We start from the raw sequence: 24,022 nt of genomic DNA on the forward strand, positions 1-24,022 counted from the left end.
AGCTCATTTGTGTTGCTTGAGGAGATAGTATACAGTTTTAAAGAAGGAAAAATGGGTTTCCGATTTTGTCTCACCACAGTATATTGTGCAATTAACATAACCTGTCTGAGCCTCAGTTTTCTCATTTGTACAACGTGCATAAACAGAATCTACTTCATAGAAGTGTTGTAAAGATTAAATCAAATGATATATTAATATATAAACACATAAAAATTTCGGACATGTGCTAAATCAAGAGTATTTAGACCAATCCACTGTTATCTACTTTAACAACTTTTGGTAGAAATATTTGAAAAGGTGTCACAAACTCTTCTGACATTTTAAATAAATGTCATTGAAAATTTATTATAAAAATATTATGAAATAACAGAAAATCAGATTCTTAAAAGATTTTGGAAATCATCAAATTAAATCCCTGATGTATGAAGATGTAGAGATGAAGGTCCAGAGATGTAAGTCATTCCCCATGGGTCTCCTGTCCTAGGCCAAGGATTTATTACATTGCACTGATGGCTTTAGGCCACTAAGATGGCATCACTTTACTTATATAAGGGAGGGCTGTATGTTCCCAATGCACAGTGAACCCATAATTTTGAACCTGATGTTTATATTCTTTTGTCTCACTGTTTTCTATAAGCAATCATTTCTACTTCTGTTCTGACTCTAAAGCCTCCATATTTCTCCATATTTTACTCCTCTTATATACTTTAGGCTAAGAAACAAATCAACTAATCTGAACTAGATTTAAAATATGAGTGAGCAGTCTTTGAATGAAGATATAGCAACTACCATGAGTGAAATGCTTGCCTTTCAATGCCTTTATTTTGGTTTATTTATTTTGACTGTATTCTTCAGTTGGAGATGGTGGTCAGAGTTTTGGGAAAATTCTGGGCTAAGTATCATATTACTGGTTTTCTGAAATATTATGATTCCTAGAAAAGTGAACTACAGATTAAAGTGAGACATTGCTACATCAACATTTGGATAAATGTTAAAATTAGACATTGAAAACAAGTTAATAAACCACCACTAAAAACAACAACAAAAAACAATCCAAGAGTAGTAGCAAAATTAGGGGATTTTATTGTGCTTAATTAGAACTAAAATGTAGAAGTTATACAAAGAAGATAGTCTGTCAATTTATTTTGTGATAATTAAGAAGCAAGCAAACTAATAGCCTATTTGTATATTATCTTTCTGACTCTGTACACAATGAGTCTAGCCTGGAAGAATCCCATTCAAACAGGCATTATGTAATTGCAGAACTCCCTCCAGTTCCCCCCTCCCACACCAGTATTTGCTCACATGCTAACACCTGCAGTCAGAAAGATGAATGAAGCACAGGTTCTGGAGGATTTAAAACAATAATTGTCATCGATTTTCCTGGGACTGAAAGCATTAGACTGCCAAAATCATGGGTTAAGGACATTATTAAGCAATAAAACATAAATAAATAGTGAAACTTTGTGGGAAGGTCTTTGACAATGTACCATTTTGGTTACTAGCACTACTCAAACTTTTCAACGGTAATTTGTGTTTTTGCTTGGTTTTTTTTTTTTTTTTTTTTTTTGGTGGGATAACACATACTATTTTTGTAACAGCCAGTATTTGTCATAAGCAAATTCATCATGACTGCACATTGCACAGACCTGACATGGAATGCTTTTAACTTTAATTTTATCAATTGTCTATCAATGCTTAATGTTAGGATATAAGATGATATGATGATGATGATAATTATACCACAATCACTTATTAGATATGTCAGACACTGTTGTAAGCAATTTTCATATATAAACTCACTTGATGTAACATATGGAAATGGGTTTTTACCAGTAACACTTTAAGGCACAAAAAAAATCTCTCTTCTCCTGTATGACTTGCACCATGGCTTCTTGTAGCTCCTGAAATCCAACCATTACAGAAGCATTTTAAAAAGTTGAAACTGAATACCAGAATAGTTCAGGTCTCAGTGTGTATTTGTGTTAAAGCTATAGTCTCTTAGTTGCAAATTCACCCATCTATACTTTGTAATACTGGTGCTGAACTGCATAGTTTTCATTTCTCCTTTTAGGATGCTTCCTACTCAGTTCTGAGAAAAGGAAGCCCTATGAGGAGATAAAAAGACAGGAGGAAAACGGAAGAAGGGACTTCTTCAATCTATCTTTTTGCTGTTTCTGTATAAGGACTGTCCAGGCAATGGTCCTTCAGCCTGGCAACAGCAGTTGGTTCAGATTCTAGGTTCTTATTGTATTTCCAGGATTAGCCTCATTGTGCCCCAGGTATGGCCTCATTCTTAGAGTTCTGGGCCCCAGTTCCTTAGGGATCTTCCCCAAGAAGATAACTCCAGCCCTTCTCCTTCCCCTCCTAGCCTTAGGACTGGTAGTTGTTTTTCTGTCTGTACTGTACTTGATACCAGGAGATTCTAGGATATATTTGGTTGTGTCTGTGGCTTTTAATGAAATCCTGATCTCCTTGTCAATGGGAAATGAGATACTAGTAATTCATGTCATGAAGTCACATCACAGTTAATTACAATTATTCCTTCCAGTTGATTGTAATGAAGTTCCCTGAGAAACAAGTGTCTTCTACACTTAATTATTATAGCAGGTACGATGACTATAAGAACTGTGGATGGGATGGCCTCTTTTAACCGGAGAATCTACAGACAGAAAAGTGTAAGTTTAGCACTTTTAATTTTCAGTTCAAATAACAGAGAACAAATGAGCTTTTATGACAGTCACAAGAATTTCTTACTTTTGTAGTTACAGGGCTGCCTCCTCTTAAAAACAAGATGCATATTTTATTTGTGCCTATTGTAGAATTGTGATATAAATTGAAATCTTATACTTGCCATGTCACTTAGGAGGAAATCAGGACATTAATTGGGAAGGAAAGTGAAGCTGAAACTTGGATAGTGTTATCTGAGTGGAATCGAATAACGCTGAGCGTTTTAGCACCCCAAAGCTTTCTAAGATTTTCTTGCTAGTGAAAGGAATCCATCTTCCTGGTTGTGACAAGACTATCCTACTCTTGGATTAAGACCCTTCAGTAACTCTGGCAGGTAAGATGCTGACTGATAGAAAAGTATATTAGAAGAAGGAATTTATAAATATCAACTACAGTCATATAATTAATTACAGAAATGAGGACTGTTGCAACTATGCATGGTATTCTTTGCTGGTTATCGTTTTTATAGATATAGACACAGCTATGCAGATGCATAAATATCATATAGACATTTAGATATACTGATATCTATATATATTAAATAGTCTTAGTTTTTACCTTCATTCTCCCATCCCCTTACTATTTTAAGGGCCCGGCTCGCTTCTGCTGCACCATTCTGCTGTGCAGCCCTTACTATTTTAAATAAAGGGTTTTTTTCATCATTCATAGCTTTATAATGAAATCTTTTACTAATTATAAAAGCAGGATATTCAGGTGGAACTGTGATTGTAAAAGAGTAAATATTATTGCTCAGAAATAGGTACCGCGATGATTGCTTAGAGATGGATACAATAATTGGTAGGATTTTATGTATCTCCATTTTGGACAAACAAGAACATTTTTGTTTGTATGGAGGATAGTTGCATCATATTATTATGAAACAGTATAAATATGTACAGAAGTGTGTACATAGTACTGAATAACCAAAGGAGTGAATAATGCTAGTTTGTACACAATTATCTATCAGCGCGACATCTAATCTTCTACACTCTAGTTTGTGATGCTGGGGCTAGAACACCTCAATTTTCATTTCTTCTCTGTGCCAAGGATTTCTGTTAGGTTCCACTGGTGACACTGGAGGGAGACAGGAAGACTGGAGGAAAGGCCAAGGAATGTTATCTCTTTTGTTGATTTGCTTTGCCTTTGAATGTTACCTTTCACCTTGAGACAACAGTCGTTTCCAGTCTCCAGTTTTTTGTGATCCTAGAACCAGTCTCATTGTGTCCGCCCAGTGTCATGAGTTTCAGCCAAGCCACAGCACCGCCTCAGGGATCCGATCCCAAAGGTCTAAGTGTTCTCCTTCCTGCTCCTGAGAGCCTAGCAGCGGTGGGCAAACCGCAGAGGTCTGAGACTCAGCTGCCAGGAGGCCCTCCATCGATCATCTGAGCTACCAGTATCAGCCACGGGTCACCCTGTCCTCGTAGGTCTGATTCCCAGCTCTGGGGGGTTCCTCCTCTGAGATACCAAGTTACTATCACCATCCACCTGGTGCTGCCTCCTCGGATGACTGAGCAACTGAGTCCTTCTCCATAAGATCTCTTGCCCACGCTTCTAGGTTTTTAACCTAATTCTCTTTTCTTTGGTGTCTGTTTCCGACAGTTACCATCTCTTTGTGGCTTATGTAATGGTTCCATCTTACTAAATTCTCCGTATTGAAATATCTAGTCCGATTTCTGTTTTACGCAGTCATCATTTTGTGTCTAATAGCTGTGAGGACTGGAGTAAGTCATGTTCCCATTCAGACTCAATTCCTTATCTGTTTGATTTGGGGAGGGGGTAATAGAGGGGTTAGGATAAATGGTATCTAAAGTGATATTTCCCAAATTATTTTCTAGGGAATGCTACTCCCAAGGTTTCCTCCAGGCAAAATGATACTTACAGTTATGTGGACAAACTGTCAAACACCTATTGTGCACATAAGCAAATCAAGACTGTGAGAAGTCCAGCAAAAAAGAAACCTGTTTCACTTTGACTCAATATCATTCCCCAAATTATCTGGCTAGGGAAACTGTTTTATTTTCGGTTAACCTCTATTACTATGCCATGACACATTGAGAAACAGCATTCTCTAGAATACTGACAAATTCAAGTGTTTTGTAATTTTACGAACTTTTTCTTCAAAATCCTCTTATTCATGAGGAATCTAATGTGTGCAATACTTCCCTTGGTTTAACTTATCTGTTTCATCTCTAAGCACAAATACTGACTGAGAGTGTTATTCTTTGCAGTGAGATGTAGAATGCATGCTGAGGAGGGGCATGGAAAATATAAGAACCCAAGGAAAATTATTACAAAAAATGAAATGCAAGGTGAGAGGATACCAGAGGGGATGAAAGCAGAGTCATATCGTATTAGGAGGAGGACATGTAGGCTTATGGTTCAGTGAACAAGCTATGGATTCACACTGCTGGTTATGATTCTCAGCTATAGCACTTGAGTGCTACTTGGTTTTGAACAAAATTAGTCATCTTCTCTGGGGTTTGGTTTTCTCATCTTTAAATGGAAATAATAGCAGTATATACTTTACAGTTTTGTCGGGAAGATTAAAGGTGACATAGTCTATAAGATGATTGACAGCTACCTGATAGTTAATAATTATTTAGGGTATGTCTGTATAATTACACTGATTCCATTTAGATAGAAAAGAAAAGTTATGAAACAATCATAAGTTGTTCAAAATGGCAGAGTCTTTAGAGGGTGTCTAATTCAGCTCTCTCATTCTGTAGAGGAGGATAGAGCTGAGTCTCCCAAACACTGTATTTGGTTAAGGAGCTAAATAATAGGGAAGTTGGACAGAGACCGCAGTCTCTCCACCCTTAGTAAAGTGCTATTTCAATTAAATTCAGAGTTGTTTAGCTGTAGCAGTTTATGTATTTTTCTGGATAAAGGCAAGAGTAGTAGGACCAAAATATTGTTTTCTGGGTTAAGGGCTCAAGGTGGTCCCCGTGATGGTTAAGGCCCAGGGGCATCTAAGGAGGGTTTTGTCCAAACCACAGAGTGCTTTCTCCTCCTCCTCGTTCCTGTGTGACAGAGACAATGTGAGAGTAGCATCAGGAAAAATTGGAATAATGGAAAGGGAGACGATCATCTCATTCATTTTTCATTGTTGATTGAGCAGGAGGGAGAGGAACAACTGACTATTCGAATATGTTACAAAATCAAATGTTTGTTCAGAGCTAGGTGACCAAGCCCGGTTGGCCCATTCCTTCCAGCTCGCAGAATCACCAGAGGCACTAACACTGAAGGAGCGGTAACCACGTCACTTCTCCATACCTAAACAGACTCTTCTCATCAGCGTCATGAAACAGATCCAGAGAACCACGTTTAGAGCGGTTTTATTTAGCATTATACTTAGAACGGTGGAAAACATGAGAGATAACCATAGTCATACAAGGCTACATACATACATACATACATACAAGGTAACCATAGTATACAACTTCCTTATGATCACTAATTTTTTCTACAACTTCATGGAATTATGGTAAACACATTATCTTTAAAGGGTAATTTAAAGTGATGAAACAACAACATATTTTAATCCAACCCAAGCTATGTACATATGCATACATAATTTATGAGATATGTATAATTTATATGTATACAAACAGCACATTTTACTGAGGTAAAGGAGCACAGCGAGGTTAAAAACAAATGGCTAAGCTCATTGTAGGCTTTACAGTGCCACTGAAAGTCACTTTACTAGCATAAAGGCCTCCAACATGCTGTATTAACATACCGATAAATATTTAGACTCTATTTATATTTTGCTCTATTGGAAACTAAGCCAAAATAAACATATTTTAAGGCAACCTTTGGAAGTGTCAGCATTTCTTATTTGATCTGCCTTGTGATAAATGTTATTCACAGTGACAATTAAAGATATCAAACAACGAAGGGCAAAGGTTGGCAAATTCATCTGGAATCCATCTTAGCCTCATAAAAATTTTCTCTTATGTACAGAAAAGTCATATTTTTCAGCAACCTTCAACTCTCCATTTTGAGGGGTAACATTATTGCTTTTTGGCCCATACATGCTTACCCAGAGCTATGTGTTACAAATTTCCAATTTTGATTTCAGGTTCTGAGAAGTATGCACACAATTTTCAATGCTATTTAAAAAAAATACAGAAAAATAAGAACCTATAGAATACAGGTTGTCCTGGCTGCAAGCTATTCAACACTGCTACTGACTTCCATTGTGTCTTTGGAAAGATAAACTACCCAGTATACAAGGTTGAATCCTGCAAATGCAACTGGGAAGAGAATTCGAGAATACTGGTCTATTTTACTGGTGGCTCCAAAGGCCGGCGGGAGTGGTGGCGGCGTGGCAGGTGTTGGTGGTAAGACGGGCGCTCTAGTGAGGACTTTATTGGCCTCAGGGGATGGAACTATTGGCAAGGTCAGAGAAGTGATTCTTTTCTTCAGATGATATCTGGAATCAGGATGCTGTGGGAAAAAGGCAAATATTCAGCCTAGGTAAGAGAATAGACATCACTTATTTAGTCATTCATTTTTTCACCATTGACAAACATTTATTGACTATTTACTTACTATTCATATTTAGGGTAAAACATCCAGAAATTCTTAATAGTATTTGATAGTTCCTCTTTTCCAAAGAAAATGTGAAAACACATGTTAAAAGAACTGATTTTCTCCTGGTCGTTCAACATCCTATAATTCAATACATCAGCAATTGATGCCACGCATGGTCCGTGGCACAGAAACTGTACTGAGCATTGTACCCTTAGGAAGAATGCACCAGGTTGCAGGGGCATGGCCACTCCTGGTTATGCATAAGCTTGTAAGGCAATGCATGTGGGCAATGGTGTGTTGGGGAAGGGAGTGGATTCCAATTTGGAATACTCGGAAATTAGTTAATACAAGAAAATCACAACTTGGTCCCCTGATCTCACTCTTCTGTACACATGCCCAGCCTACATTCTTATCTTCACACACTCATAAGTTTGAACAAGCTGAGATATCAAAAAAAAAAAAGCCCATGTATATCTAAGGCCAGTGACAAAGAATAAATATTCTTAAATTGAGTAGGATGAATGTTCATTCCTTGAAATATACCTGCCTCTTAAGAGCCCAGGAGTTCTATATTGAGAACTTCCTAATTCCCATTCAGAACTTCGTCACTGGTCTCCCTGCATCTTACGTCACCAAAAATGATTCATTTACTAATGTCAGAATTATTATGTTCTTTTCTATCATTAGACTCTCCATTCCACTGAAATCCTACAACAATCAACTTTAGTCTTGAAAGGGGTTGTTTCACACCTTAACTGACAGGCAAGAAGGCTGAGATCCAGATATGGCAACTGCCTTGTCCGTGGTTGCACTGGTAGCAATAAATTCCACTGGTCGATTTCAGTGCTTGTTTCATCCCAACATTTTCTCATCTTTTCTCTAAAGTGTTGGGCCTGGTTCAGAGACTCTGATTCTGTTTGATTTAGACTCCTTTCATGCTGTTGGAGTCTAGGGGGCCTTCCTCTGATTTCTATCTTTTCCTGTCCACATCCTGTAACAATCACTCTCCTTGGGGCCAGGTTGTCCTTGCTGGGTCTCTGACTTCAAACACTTGCTGTACATTAGCCCTGATCTTGTAAAATGGCCTTGTTTTCTCTCTGGCAGCAAAATTACCACTTTGCTGCCTGGCAGGGTATGTTACTCACGTGAGCAAACTCCTGTGGGTTCAGCCAGCAACCCTGCGGCAACAGGATACGACAGCTGCCTCCCCTGTGCCGGTTGAGCCACAGGACCAAAATGACCCGCCGATGTGGTGACATTTGGACTGCAGGAACAACAACCCCAAGAACTTCTTTCTTTATCCCCCTCCTGAGTTTTGCTATTTGATTAGCTGTAGAAGTTACTATCTAAATAATAATAGTCATCAGAGAGAGTTTAAGCTCAGTGTGTTTTTAAGAGCTATAGTAAATCTATTTCTTCACCAGAAATAAAAATGAATAGTATAGTCAAGCCTGATTTGACATAACCATAGTGAATTTCAAGCAAAGAATATCTTTCTTATCTCTTGGCCCGGAACTGTGGTAGGTGCTCTGGACAGAATTAAATAATTCATAGGTCTTGGAGACAGAAAACTGTTTAAAATATTAGAGGGCCTAGTATGCTGATCTTAGAGAGGAAATAAGTGACACTGTCTATTAAAAATAGATGACAGCTGAGGACTACTGTGCCCAGGATCACCAGACTATGCATGGATAGGGCCAAAGTAACAGTATCTTGGTCTCAGTGCTCGCTGCCTCTCTAACAGAATAAACAAAGGACTGACTTTCAAGAGTATGCTATCATGTTTCGTAGATTCTAATTTGAATTTAAAATATGTTATTAAAACATTCTCTACCTGAAAGAGTCAAATGTGTCACACAGTTTTATCCTCCAAAGAGAATCATTCTACTCCCACATATATGGAGCACTAAAATACTTTCCTCTAGTAAAACTTCTAAGGATCATGGTGAAGTAGAAGGACGGCAAGCCTCCAGAGTAGATTTTCTTTCTAGATGCATCTTGACTTTTAATAGCATGCATTACCTGTATGAAACCTGTTTTTTCTTTCTATTTGAGGCAGAAGGAGGCCAGACACGCCTAGTTCATTGGGACAAAAAAGTGACTGTAAAACATAAAGTACCACAAAAATGAAAGGCATTGTTTATTCTCAAACTTTTCTTTAGAAATGTGTGGAGGAAAGATGTTTGTGCATCTCTGGGCACCGTCACATTATCACAAAATGAGTATTGCCAAATAACCAGTGTCCAGAGTTAAGAGATATCATTCAGAACCAAAAATCCACAAAAAATTAAGTAAAATGGCCTTAGCCTAGAGTTAAAGACCTTTACAATAGGATTTCCCTTTTCTTCATTTATTTACCCAAACAATCTCTATGGAGGGTTTCCCAGGAGTTAAAGAGAATAGGAGAGTCAGCAATCCCTAGCTAACAATTCCATACCTACTATTTGCTTGACATAGACATAGATTCTGTGACATAGACGTAGGTCTCACAGATTCTAATTCTCCCTAAGCTTCGAGTGACTATCTTTCAAGGTAGGACAACTATGAATTACCTCCTAAGTTTTTCCTGTTTTTTTAAAGAATTTGAGATAATATATAATATAGAGATATGTATACACATATATACATATATTTATGTGCTCAGCAAATCTTAGCTATTACTATATTTTTCAACTATTAGCAACATATATCTGCTTCCATTCTCACCACTCACCTACATTTACTTTATTTCTTCATTGCCTGGAGTAATATCCACTTGCTACCCTGTCTTTATCTTTCCTTCACATCTTTTGATACCAAATTCATTACCTCCTAACATCACTGATTATCCCAGCCCTTATCCACTTTTCTGCCTATTTAGTTAGTATAACTCTTGTTGCTGTTATGTTCTCTCTTGTAATCATAATTATTTCTGTTGTGGCTTATCTCCTTTCCTGGCATGAAAGCTCCTTAATGGCACATTATTCTCATGTACAAGTGCTCCACAGTGCCTAGCAATTGCATAGAACATAGTATACGCTTAATAAACACATGTTGACACAAGAAATGAAAGAAAAGCTAAATAATTTCCAAGATTTGGTGGAGGAGGCAGGCAAAGAGAGGGGGACAAAAAGTTTTATGATTACGTTACATTGCACTTTGATATAGTATTTTATATTACTAATATATTACATTACGAGTACCTTTTCTAAATGCTTACTGTTGACAAGCACTAACCTCCCAATATGCAGGCATTATTTCACCTACCCATTGAAAGAATCTACAATGTCATGTTATTATTTTCATTTTAGAGGACAGCAAATGAAAGCTTAAGCAAGAAACATACAGGTGATAAGTGTCAGGCTTTGGATTCAATCCGTCTCCGATGCCAAAGATCACACTCTTAACAGTTATTATGCTATTTTCCCCATTAACTTTATTGTTTAGGGCACAGTTTCTCAATCTCAGAATTACCGACATTTGGGGTTGGATAATTCTTTGTTGTGGGTGACTGTCCTGTGCCTCTTGGGACACTGAGTAGCATCCCTGGGCTCTACCAACAAGATGCTGCTAGCACGTCCAACCTCAAGTTTTAACAATCAAAAATATCTCCAGACATTGCCAAATGTCCTTCAGGGTTAAATGGCCCCCATTGAGAATCACTAGGTTAGAGTTACAACCGTCCCACTGCCCAGCAGTGACCGGTGGGGAGGAGGGATTTCTAGCAGGCAGCAAATATGATAGGCTAAAGGAAATGCAAGAGACCTGGCTACCCAACACACTGGATCATCGCTGTTGAATAATCATGAACTGGCGGCACAAGGAGACTGGACGTCAGTTTAGAAGGAGCACATTGAATTTCTGATATGTGAAGAAAGCCAATTTTGCGAGCCATTCAAGCTACAGGTTTGCCTTGGTCCCGCCTGCTCTATTGTAAGCCTAGCAGCTTCAGCTGATGGTAAAACAGGCTTTTGTCAGAGTCCAGATGAGGGCTCAGCTTGGGGCTGTCACTGTTTTGAGTGGAACACCTGTGGTTTTGAATTTTTCCAGGGCTCCCCTGCTGCTGAGTGCCATCCTGCTTTAGGTATTTATAGAGCACTGCTTTGTTTTAAGTAATGCCATATTGCAAAGGTTCTTTGAGTCAAACTGGACTTTATGACAATCAATTATTTGACATAGGGATAAGGCACTTGGGACGTATTTAGATCCATTTTGATACATCATTCAGTGAATCTAATATTTTTTAAAGGAAGAGGCAGTAGATTATCTCTCATTAGATATATTTGAACCAGAGCTGCACTAGTGAAGGGCTAAACAAAGCACCTATTTTTAGAACCAGAAAATAGTGGCACCAAAAAAATGAGAAAAAAAAATTTAAAAATATTTAGTTTTTGATATTTTTCAATACCATCATAATCGTTATGGGGAAAATTAGAACTCCTTTGAATTTTCTTGCATTTATGTTATAATTGGTAGATTTGAGAATAGAGACAAATTCAGAATTTCTACAGAGAAGCAGCTTATTGGCAGTAATCTAGTTGGTCCATGGTGCTAGGAGATGCGTCTGGAAACCATATTAGAATGTTTGGAGGGTTCAGAATGAAGTATTGCACAGAAATTTAATAGAAGGTCTGGGGAAAGAGTTAACCACCTGCACCCCTCATCTAACCCACCCCAGCTTCCCCATAAATCATACAATGGCACAACCATGAAGAAAGAACACCAGGATCTTTCTAGAGCTTAGAGTCTGTAACGGTCTTAATTTAACCCTTAATTCTAGGAAGTAATGACAAAACTCAAAAAAATCTTTGCAATATTTGGAACTGGTAAGGTAGGGCTTTCAGTATTCCATCCTTCAAAGCTCTTTATAGGCAAGGGCAGAGTGGTAACAGCCCAGTACACATCTCTACATTGAAGAGGAGGACAAGAGGGATGTATACCTTATTTCCCTCTCTAAGTTCACGTTTCTAGCAACCAGTCTAGTGCTTCAAGCACAAGGCCAGGCTCATCCTTCTGTTCTCAGCATAGACATCACTCCTTTAGAAGTGAAGACCCCTCCAGACTGAGTTACACAATCTTGCATGTACTATTTGTCTCCAACCACAGCCTTTTTCACAGTGTTTTGTTAAAGCTCATTGATTTGTTTCTCTTCCTTGCTGGACAAGAAGCTCCATGAGGGAAGGGACCCTCTGGATGTCACTCAATAGCATAATCTCAGCCTTCTACAAGGGCCTGGCACATAGAAGCACTTATCAAATACTTATGGTATGAATAATTCAATGAATAAATAAGTACTCAATGCATGCCAGATGAACAGAAAAAAAGAAAACAAATGAACAATGTAATCAGTATAAATACAGTTATTGTCCTGACTAATGAAATTTTGGTCAGTTTTGTGTGTCCATCGTTTACAAAAAACATCACACCCCTGTGAAGAAGAGAAGCCACACTGGGAGTAACGACAATACCCAAAGGAAGTACAGATGGAGTGGGTGGGAGATTCATTCTCAGCAACATAGCGATGAGGGCTTAGACCTTTAAAATGACAAGGAAACCAGCAAAACATGCAAAAAGAGGTCAAGGACCAAACTGGTCTTATGTGTAGTGTAGGCATAGGTGTATCCCAGAGACATGATACGCTCTGAAACCATGAAGGCAGGAATAACTGTCTAATGTTAAGGTAGCATACCAGGTAAAAATGATAAGACAACAGGAAAGAAACTGATGACAATTTCTTTTCAAAACCTAAAAAAAATAAATAAATCTCCAATTCCAAAGGCCTTAAAAACTGAAAGATAATTAGTCTATAGAGCACTTCTGAGGATTTAGCTTCAAGGTGTCTCTTCGGATTTGAATCCTAACTTTTAAATGCCTGAGTTTCCTTGTCATTATTATATTAAATTCTAAGGTTAAAATCAAAGAGATAAAGTCATAAACTTTTACCCACATCCATTCTAAGTAGTTTCCTATGAAAAGCAATGAGCATATTAAAATATACAACTTAGAATCACATAAAATATGCAAGCACTGAATTTTATTTCAAGTTCACCACTTTAGTTTCCTATTTCAGTATCTGACTTATTCAAATAATGTTGTTTTGATTACAACTGAATAGGTATTTTTAAATGTCATGGTATTTGAAAGAAAATGTCTTGCAATCATAATATACCATTGTGTAGTATAAATTGCAAATGCGTAATTTATGTTTGTTCCTCTACTTTATGTAAGACAAGTTGCCAAGTTTTGACATGAACAAATAAAATGTAAATGTTCTATGTAATCTCCTATATTTATTTTTGATACTTGCAAGGTTTACATTGTTTGGTTTGGTTATTTTTGTTTTTATTTTTATTTTTACACTTTGGCCTTTTAGAAGCAAAATTTTCCTATTTATTGCTTTAAAATATTTTAAATAAAGCCAAGTTCAGAAATATATTTTTTCATAAGGGAAAAAAAATTAACTTGTAAGAAAAAAGTACTTGGAGACGATTTAAATGCAATTTTTTATCCAGCTTCCCAAAGGACATACTTATATGTTACTATTCTGGGATTGTAGGAGATAGTTTATATGAAGACCTGAGATCTTAACTTCCATCTTATTAATAAATTATGCCTTTAAAATAATAGCCTGAGGGGATAATTACTCTACATTTTCTCTAGGATTTGCAATCTTAATCCTTTCAATACTATATATTTCCAAAGAGTTGAAGCAAATAACGGTCTTTCTCTTTATTTCAATATCTGCCAAATAAGCATATTCAAAATCATTCTAGTTATATTTTTACCCTGTTTTTAACAGATTCCAGTCTTCATTTTTACTATATTTCTCAAATAATAAGTACTGGTAAACTGAATTCCAGTAAACAATTTTTCCTCATTTGTAGATATATGTTAAGATAATATATGACCTTCGGATAATATATAGATTATATACTTATTATATACATACAGACAGCTTATAATAGAATCACTTATTTTTACAATCATAAAAAGATTCTCAAAAACATTTGGAATTTATCTTGCCTCAAAAAATGGTTTTCAAATGTTTTAGACTAAGCCTGCAAACTAGCATATTTTTGTTACATGATATATATTTTGGTGACCTTTCAAATCACCTATATATGAAGAAAACATCATTAAATCAAAGGAAGAATTTTGGGAATTATCTACATTTTCAAAATGTATTTTCCAGTGATATGCACCCTGATATATTTTAGTCTTTAGAGAAATTTTGGGGCTGGGGATGGGTTCAGCCTCTGTGGAAATCAGGAGTTCTTGAATCAATTCCCAGTTTTCCTACCAATTAGTAACTAATATTTTCCCTCTTGAACTCCAGTTTTCCACCTGTAAACAAGAATATAATTAGGCTGGACCACTGGATGGCAAACTTTTTCTTTTTTTTTTTTTTTTTTTAAATGAGGGAAAAATTTTTAAAACTCTTAAATTCTATATTTCCACTTATTTTGAGAACGGCTTCTTATTTCTTGCAGAAAATGTGAATTCTCAAACAAGTTTCTTAGTTTATCAAAGAGAAAAATTTCAAAAGAAAATGATCACCTTTTTAGCCAATAAATGCCTCGTTTGGAGAAATAAAACACACAAAACTTTATAATTTTTATCATAAAGTTAAACTGAGGATTACTGGGCCGCATATGGTCTTGAAATTTGAAAATGTTTACTAGTTGATCAATTATAGAGGAATTTCCAGTTCAAAGTATCTGTCTTACTCGACTTTACAGAGCAAAATTCTCCTCTTTTCTAAGAGTTACTCTTTAGAGTTTGTCTTAAAATAAAATTATATGCTATCAATGAGATTTATAATGCATTTTTAAAAGTATATTCAGTTTAATTGTTGTTAGAATTTACCATTACATGAAATTAAAATTTGGGGGCACATTTATGGCCCTTGAATTATTAATAATACTGTTTGTTTTTTATACAAAAACCTTTGGGACCGCAGAAAAGCCACAGAAAATTTAACATAAATTTGTAATTATTTCTCACTGAATATAAACCACTGAATATAAACTCATTGATATACATATATTTAATATATAAATGTGACTATAAGAATGTTTTAATATGAATCAAATACTTGGGTTATGACTCGGAATTCAGAGACCGTATTATTCACTATCCACAGAAGCCTTGCCCTCATGAAATAAAGTAGCAAGCAGATTTCTAGCAAAAATGGTCCATTCCATAGAAGTCCCTGTTTCGCTGTTTCTTTCTTTCAGACTGTGAAGCCTCATTAGGAATTTTTTTTTTTTTTTTTTACTTTATTCTCCTTAGTTGGTATAAGTGATCCTGTTCAAAGGAAACATCTAAAGGCTAAGAAGAATTTTCTAGTCTCCTCTGAGAGCCCGGAGTCTGCCAGTACAAGTGAGGATGATGAAAGAAGAATACCAGAAGTTTAGAGCAAAGATAAATGAAAGATTGTTCCTTAGCTTTTCTCTGTGAAGTTGGAAGAGAAACTGGCCTTGCTGTTGGAACTAGAGTTATGTAACTTGTACTCAACTAATGTCACTTTTAGACTCTGTAGTTGTTTGTGATCCCTGTGGGGGCTGCCTTTTCCTATGGTGGGCAACATTAGAAAAAGTAAACAATTACCAAAACAATCTCAGCTTCCAAGGGTTCAGTCGCTTTCGATATCGTCACTGGGGTTGAGGCTGCAATCTGTGCTTTCTTTTTGGCCCTTTGTGTTTGAAGATTGGTGAAGTAGTTGACAGCTGCGAACTCAATCAGAGCAGAGAAGACGAAAGCAAAGCAAACAGCTATGAACCAATCCATGGCGGTTGCATATGACACTTTCGGCAGGGAGTGCCGGGCGCTGATGCTCAAAGTGGTCATGGTTAGAACAGTGGTGATCCCTGCGGTGGAAAAGAATAGGAAATGCATGTAAGCACTGGGAATGCTATAACAAGATCAGACGAAAACATATTGGCAGAGAGAAGGAAACACCTTATCAATGCTAAGCAATTTTTGTTATTTTATTGTATTATAATTGCTCATAATTATTATCATAGGTATTATCATTTTGGTGCACTTTGATACTCAGTGCAGTGACCTTTTATATAACAGTTGCTCAAAAATTATTTGCGGAATTGAAGTAGTTTAACTATTGTAAAATTTAAGTCACAAAGAGTTCTAGTTGTTTAGTGCTCAAGAAAACTTATAACAAATTATTCTCACTTAAGTAAAACAAAATCACCTTGAATTTCTGATCAATTTTACTAGCTAATAACATCTTTCATCAATCATAGTTACGAATTCTATCTGGCATGAATATTAGCATGAAATTAGGTTACTCATTTTTTTTTAAATTTCTAGCCTGGTTTTAAGGTAAAATATTTACTCATAATGAAATAAAGTGTATCATTCATCTAGTAGCAATTTTCTTTCTTGAACTAAGACTTGGGGAATTTATACAATTAGGGGATGTGTAACAGGGATGGTCAATATCATTATGTAGACATTCTTTTAAAATTTGCAAAAAGAGATCTATTCAGTATAATAGATTTCAAAAATCAAGATTCACCTGAGATTTCAGTTCAACTCAAGTCTTCCCTCCCTGTAGACTACTAAATTTATAATCATGAGAACCCAGAAAAAATTGGACTTAATTACTTACTGGTAATATTTTCAGTTATAACTCTTTTTATTATTTCATTTTGCTCCATCAAAACTAGTAGTTATTCTGTATATCAGAAGTGGAAATAAATATTTAGGTTGAAACATAGGAAATTGGTGATATTTAACTACATTTAGACCTGCAAAAATGACAATTTTATATGGTTCAATCTAATAAAAGTGAGATACAATTTATGGATTAATGGGTTCAATATCTTAGCCTTTTGCTTTCATGGATTTACCTGTCAATTTTAACCTTTCTGCTTTTCCTCAGCTGTGAAAAAGCAAATCAAGATAAAACACTGCTAAATGAGGCACATGGAAGCCATAGAAAACCAGCCAAAATTCTTGCTGAAACAAATTTTTTGTTGATTCTCCACACAACTTGCAATAAGATGAGGGTCATTTTACATGATACATATGTCTGAATAAGACAAGAGTCTATTTCCTGTGTGGATTGGAAAAGTGCACCGGTGTGTATATTCACCCAAAATACACAAGCGATGAGAGATGGAGAACGAATGGAAGTGGAGCACGAGTGTGAGGCATACCAAAGACAGTTCTTGCGGGCACAGACTCCTTATTAATCCAGAAAGACACCTGGGAGAGAATGACTGTCATAATGCAAGGAGTATATATCTGTATCATGAAGTAGCCCATCTTCCTTTGCAAGTGGAAATAAACTGTCATTATTACATATTCACCTGTTGGAAGACACGTACATCAGTATTATTATTGCTGACGGTCTGCAAAAACAATGCAGTTGAATATAAATCTTGAAGATTTTAAATTAGCATGGAATGGAAGAAAATAAGCAAAGGCGTATTTCAATGTATGAAAAAGCTACTTGATCAGCAGGTGATAGAGCAAAGAAACACACCAGTTCATTGTTTTCAGTGGGGTTCTTTGTGTCATATACATATAAAACTATCCATTTCAGGAATATACAAATCTTTATATGCACCTGGTTGTGAAATCAATTTGAAAGAAAGCTACTCATCACTTCAAAGCAGCATGCTTAGCTGAGAATGGTTTATGTGAAAGAAAAAGAAATAAATGTTCTGAAAATGTGCACCGGGGTCCCCTTGCAGGATAACATCCACACATTGATCAAATTCTTACCTGTGTTAGATTTAATTGTCTCACTAGATACTGTTTGTCCAATCAGATCATATTGGAGGAGGCTTGAAGATTCTTCTGGGACTTCTACTGAGTAAAGTGGTCCTTTTTTCCATGTATATATGATTTCACTTTTGGGGTAAGCATCTAAATTTTTGAAACAAATTAAACATAGCAGTGAATCTGACTAGATGTTAGTTGTCTTTTTGTTTCCTTCAAAATAAGTATTGTCTATATAAAAAGGAAATAAAAACAAATTTTCTTTAATGTTTTTCTTTAATCTCAGTGACTAAAACCTCTATTTATGAGATTGACAGATATGATTAAATAAGTATATTTCTGGACCACACTGAAAGTGTCATGTAAATATTTCTTTCTTGCTTTCTAGTCTCTGACTAAAACAAAATAATTACATATTTTAAATGCATTATTTGACTCTCAGAAGGTTTTGGTAACTTACAACTTCCAAACTTGAGTGGACAAGCATGCCCGTCCATAGGAAAGTTAACCAACCTCATGGGACAGTCAGCATTGATGGTAAGCCTAGGGACATCAAAATAAATGGTTCTGTGTTAGTATGATGGATGTATCATTTAGGCAGAGAAAACACAACTGGAGAAACCTCACCTCATGGTGTATAGAATGGTTCCATTCTGCATTATTCTGAAGAGTTTATTAGGGGTCGTCATGTTGTGAGCGATTGACTTTTTGCCATTCCTGAAAAATGTGTCTGGGGTCCAGATTTTACTGACCATCAAGTTATTCAAACTCAGAATCTCAGCTGGCCCCCCAAACTTCAACCTCTCATCAGTCCAAGTCTGACGGAAGAAAACGTCCATTGTGTACTCCTAAGAGAAAATAAAATATTCACGCAGGCTGGGTTTGTTAAGAATAGTTTACTCACTAGCTTATATATACCTGATCCCAAACCTTAAGCTATAAAGCAACTTTTTATGGCAATAACTTCTCAGTACAATTTTCATGAGTTATTAGTTTTCTTGAACTCAGAAACTTTGTATTATAAAATTTAGTGCTGTGTTTCTTAATTCTTCCTCCTCCATCTCCACTCTCCTCACCATTCTTCCTCTTTATCTATCCAGTCATCCATCTCTCCAACTACCAAAATCTCCTTCCTTAATTTAGAAGAAAAATAGATGAAAATACTTAGTCTAGGCTTTGTGCTGGCCTTCCTACTATCAGCTAGTATAGCCATTCCTTTCTGTACTTCATTCACCCTGAAAGAAATCTCAGAGCCTCACAGTACCGTTTAGTACAAAGTTCGAAGGACAGATAAACTTTACTTGTGAAACACACTATGGCTGCAAATCATATTTATTTTGTATTGCTCTCAGGGAACATAAAAACAAATGTTACCATGATTATTCTAAAGAGAGCTATCATTTCACTATACATAATCAAAATTATAAGTTTTAATTTGTGGCTTTTATGACATGCCATTAAAATATTTAAGAATTATGATAAGGACTATTGCAAAATTGAATGACAAATAACAACTTGTAATTATGTCAAAGCGTTGACAAAAATTGCTTTGCCTACTTTATAAATTCCTTTATGAAACTTATTACTGCAAATAGTGATTATATTTTAAAATATAATTTGGCATGCAATATACATATACAGTAATGATCCATGCTACAGTAGGGATCTATTGTACAAATGAACTTTAAAAAGAAACACAGCCATAAGATATATTCCAAGTATATCCAGATTTCAATAATATAGTAGAAAATGGTAAGTGGTTGTTTATGCTTGAAGTGACTCAGTACTCAAATGAAAAATATGACACCAAAAGAATTCAGGATTCTGAATAATGCTGACTCTGCTTTCCCTTTAAGTCTTAAGATATTTATCTCTGGAATAAAACCTTTCCTCCCTCCTTCCCCTTCTTCCTTGTTTTCTTTCTTCCTTCCTTTCCTCCCTCTTTTTTTCTCTTTCTCCTTTACTTCTTCCTTTTTCCTTTCTTTCTATCAGCCTTCTTTTTTTTTCTTCTTTTCTTGTCAACTCATAAAGCAGAAGGTGAAAAAGTCTCCACTGTTTACCCAGAATTACATTTTCTTAACAAAATCTAATGATGCACTTCTTTAAAGACATTTATGTTTATTTCAGCTTTAGTATTTATGTTTTAGTTTCAAAAGGAAATGCTACCTGAGCACTGTGAAAGAATATCATGATACACTTTGTTCTAGAAAACTAGTTCAGGTTTTCATTGCCACTTACTATAAATACATTCTTACGAATCCTACAGCCATCTGTACCTGGAACAGAGTCCCCAGAACACCTACTGGTCCATCCGCAATGTAAAACGTGGAATGCATTAGCCTTTCCAAATGACTCCCTTTAATGGTTTAATAAAATATGCTGATAATTATGTTGCTACAAAAGACAGTTATGTTTCAAGTTTTATAAATATCATCAATATGCTCTTACATGGCATAGGATCTTTGTGTTTTTTTTCTACTCCAAAAAATTTACTAGGACTTCACAAAGAGGAAATCTTCTCTTTGAAGGGAAGAAGCAGTGCATAATATATGGATGGAAGAGAGGATATAATCTTAAAAAGTCCCTAAGCTTAAAATGTTCCAGCAGAGCCCTTAGTGAAACGTGAACATTAAGCCAGTAATCTACTCTAATGGCCATGCCCTCTCAGCAGGGACACACATATTGTATCAGGAATCTTCAGCCAAGCTTGTTGGCAGTGCCCATTGTCATGAGTTCTGGGACTCCACTCTGCTCCCCTAAGTAAAAATACCCAACTCACTCAGAGCTCACTCACCATCTCCACATCTGACACAGGCCCAAAACTGGTCACATAAATGTCTGTTTTGACTTCAGTGACAGCACCTGAAATTAGCCCAGAGGGATGGGGCAATTATCACCAGGAATGTTAAGTGGACTGAACTTAGTGACTCTACCATAAAACCCCTTCTCATGGCCAGACTCTGCAACCCATCCTGTTACACTCCAACAGTGGGAGTCCTTAGGTCTTTCAACTCTAAAAACCTACATCAGTTGCCTTATTTTGAATTCATTTAGTCAAATTGGGGAAACATTAAGGAATAAAAGAGAACTAGGTTAGTTCTAATAAAAATGATAGTAACTAATGTATATTGATGGCTTTGATGGGTAAATGTTAAGAAAATTGTTTTACATTCAGAATCTCATTCTACACTCACACAACTCTATGAGGCAAGCATTCATCATACACCCACACTACAGTTGAGGATACTGAGGCTTAGAGAGTCCAAGTAACTTGCATAAGGCCATTAACTGAGGAAGAGGCAGAGGCTGGATGGAAACAAACGCAGCCTCTCTCCAGTACCTCTGCCCCTTACCACTCTGACATACCACCTCCTTTCTGACTCCTCTGGGTCTTGGAAGGGTAATTAAGGGGGGAATGGGACAAAAGGTATTGAAATAGCAAAAATGCAGCTTCTTACCTCCAAATCCTGGTCGCAGCCGATTGTCATAGCCTTCAAGCAAGTTGTCCAGGATCCGACTGATGTTTTCCGAGTAGAAGTTGCCTTCATCTTCAAGTTTCCCTAAGGCATTTTCCAGCCTGTAAGTAGAAAGTCAATGATCCTCATTTTCAGCCTCAGAGAAGATGTTTTGTCTAATCTACCCTAGTCTACCCCACCACAAATACATGATACATCATCCCTGGCTTCTTCCAAGATTTGATACAGAAGTCACCCAGTGGGTGTATATTTTCCATTTCCTCTGAGCTAAAAAGAAAAATCAGGGGAAAAAATCTTACTCACCATAGAATAATGTACAGCCAGGGCAGAGGCGATGCCATGCTAGGGTGCACTGAAACGCCCCGTTCACCCTTCTCCTCGTTTCTCCCCTTCAACTAGCCCTCCTTTGCCTATCAACTAGAGAAATCTTCCAGACCCTTCATATTCCTGTTCCTTGTTTGCTTCCAGTCAGTAATCCAACAGATACAGAAGTTGCCAGAAAACTTCGAAGGGTCCCCTGGCTCTCCTCTTTCTTATTTCTGTCTTTTCACTTGGAATGAGGTAGTTTATGGCTTAGACTACGTCCTGCAGATACCAGCCTCCTCTGAATGACTCAGTTGGGAAATGAGAGTCTGAAGGGACAGTGCATGGTCGGAGAGCAGTGACAATAATCAAATAAGGCATTAGGCGAGATTAGAAGGAAGAAATCCACTGCTCGTTTTGGCATGGAATTAGCAGGCCCCTATGAGGAAATTTGGAAAGCAGTGGCATCTTGCTGATTGAGATTATGTTCCAATGTGCTCAGCATTTATTATTTCTATGGTTCACAGAAGGATTCCTACACGGCTCTTACTGTCTGAAGAAGTCTAACAATATTGAAACCCTCTTGGGTTCTCTTTCTGATTTTCATGAGCTTTATTGGCTTTGGACACACCTTTCCTCTGGATTTAAAAATTTTCCCTCACTACTTATTTACTAGCCCTGGTGACATGATGGAACAACTCCTGGCATCTTGCTATTGAGTATTTTTTAAAGCACTTTGCTGATCCTTTCTGTCAAAGGTATGTCATTTCAAGCTAGGACAGAAGTAGATTCTACCACTATCTTTAGAAAGCTGGTCAATTTTTTGAATGTTGTCTATAGGAGACAATGTCAGAGAAATGGTAGGGTAAGGTTCCCTATACAGAAACGCTGCAAGAATAAAGCATCCGTAGACATGGTTAATGATGATGTCACTGGGCTATTTTACTAGGCTTGTCACAGGTCCAAAGCCAAATGTCCGTATCTAAGAAATAGCATTCTATACCCAGTTCTGGTAGGAGGAAATTGTATTAGTATAAAAAGTCCACTTGAGCCTTATAATTTTGATCTTTAGATAAAAATAATAAAAGTCATAATAAAAATTGTGCATATATAATATTTAGATTCAGGAATATAAGATAAGGTATCAAATGTCTCAATTCATCATCCTCTTTCCAATTCGACTCATCACCCATCCAGTTCACAGTCTGTATCTTCAGAATCTAACCTGGACAAAAGCCATGGTAACTGTTATGGAACTATAGCATAGTCTTAAGGGAGATATTGAAAGATATGATATAAATAATTTGAGGAGCATTTTAATATTAATAAATCTGCTATGGCCAAGAAGAAATAATGTAAAATAGGAAGAATACAAGATTTCCTGTAGATTTTTTAAAGAATACTCAAGCTCACAGTTATATGGAATTTTCTGGTTACCCAGCAAAAACCTGAATACCCTCCAGCATACCTAGAAAGTGCTTTATGGCACGTTTTTTTGTCTCACATTTTTTTACTTGTGCTGCAAGTAAAACCATTCCCTACTCCTAGCTATCACCTTTGAAGCCACACACAATAATTTCTCAGGAAAAGACTGCATGGCAGACATTTAAACAAAGATATCTACCATGTTCCCTCTAATTTAAGTTAAACACTCCTAAAACTTTTTCCTGTTCATTATAGGATCCAGTTTATCTCTTCTCATTCTTTTCACTCTTCTTTAAACTTAATCCCCCTGGTGACCACATCATATTTTCAATTCACATTGAATGTGCTATTACTTGAACCCTCTGAATATCTGGCATATATTATGCTGTTAAATAATTCTCTGTTCACTTTTACTATGATTTAGTTTTTTGTTCAACCATATGTAACCACGAATTCTACATTTATCCCTGTTACCTTGTTAGATTTGTATCATTTTTCTTTCAAAATATTTACCACCCACCTCTGATTTGTGTCATCACACAGAAAACATGGTGAAGCTTTTAGGGCTGAATTTTTTTCACATGGTGAGTAACAATTGATCATAGGTGATATTGTGCATTTTTACATATATTTCTATAAAATAGGCATGTTTCTCATTAAAAATATTAAACAAGGAACACATAATAGTTAAGTTACATTTGTCTCTAAACAAAAGATTAACACAACTAATTCTATTTTTTCCTCGGTTTTAACTGGTAATCAATTAATGAAGGAGAAGGAAGATCTTTTCTACTCTCAATAGAAAAACATTCCTAGAGCTGGAA

The 24,022-nt window shown here is 36.4% G+C and overlaps 1 protein-coding gene across 1 annotated transcript; it reads right to left on the reverse strand.

Moving 5' to 3' along the window:
- Positions 1-6,574: 6,574 nt before the first annotated feature.
- On the reverse strand, positions 6,575-21,840 carry GABRA6 (gamma-aminobutyric acid type A receptor subunit alpha6). The gene is made up of 9 exons (XM_045552683.1): positions 21,774-21,840; positions 21,453-21,571; positions 20,789-20,856; positions 18,622-18,842; positions 18,455-18,537; positions 17,998-18,141; positions 17,427-17,579; positions 15,856-16,115; positions 6,575-7,179 (listed from the first exon to the last, which is right to left on the reverse strand). The coding sequence occupies exons 1-9, from the start codon at positions 21,809-21,811 to the stop codon at positions 6,904-6,906; spliced, it is 1,362 nt and encodes a 453-aa protein (XP_045408639.1). The 5' UTR covers positions 21,812-21,840; the 3' UTR covers positions 6,575-6,903.
- Positions 21,841-24,022: the final 2,182 nt, after the last annotated feature.

This window comes from Lemur catta, chromosome 5, assembly GCF_020740605.2.
Source record: "Lemur catta isolate mLemCat1 chromosome 5, mLemCat1.pri, whole genome shotgun sequence".
NCBI lineage: Eukaryota > Metazoa > Chordata > Mammalia > Primates > Lemuridae > Lemur > Lemur catta.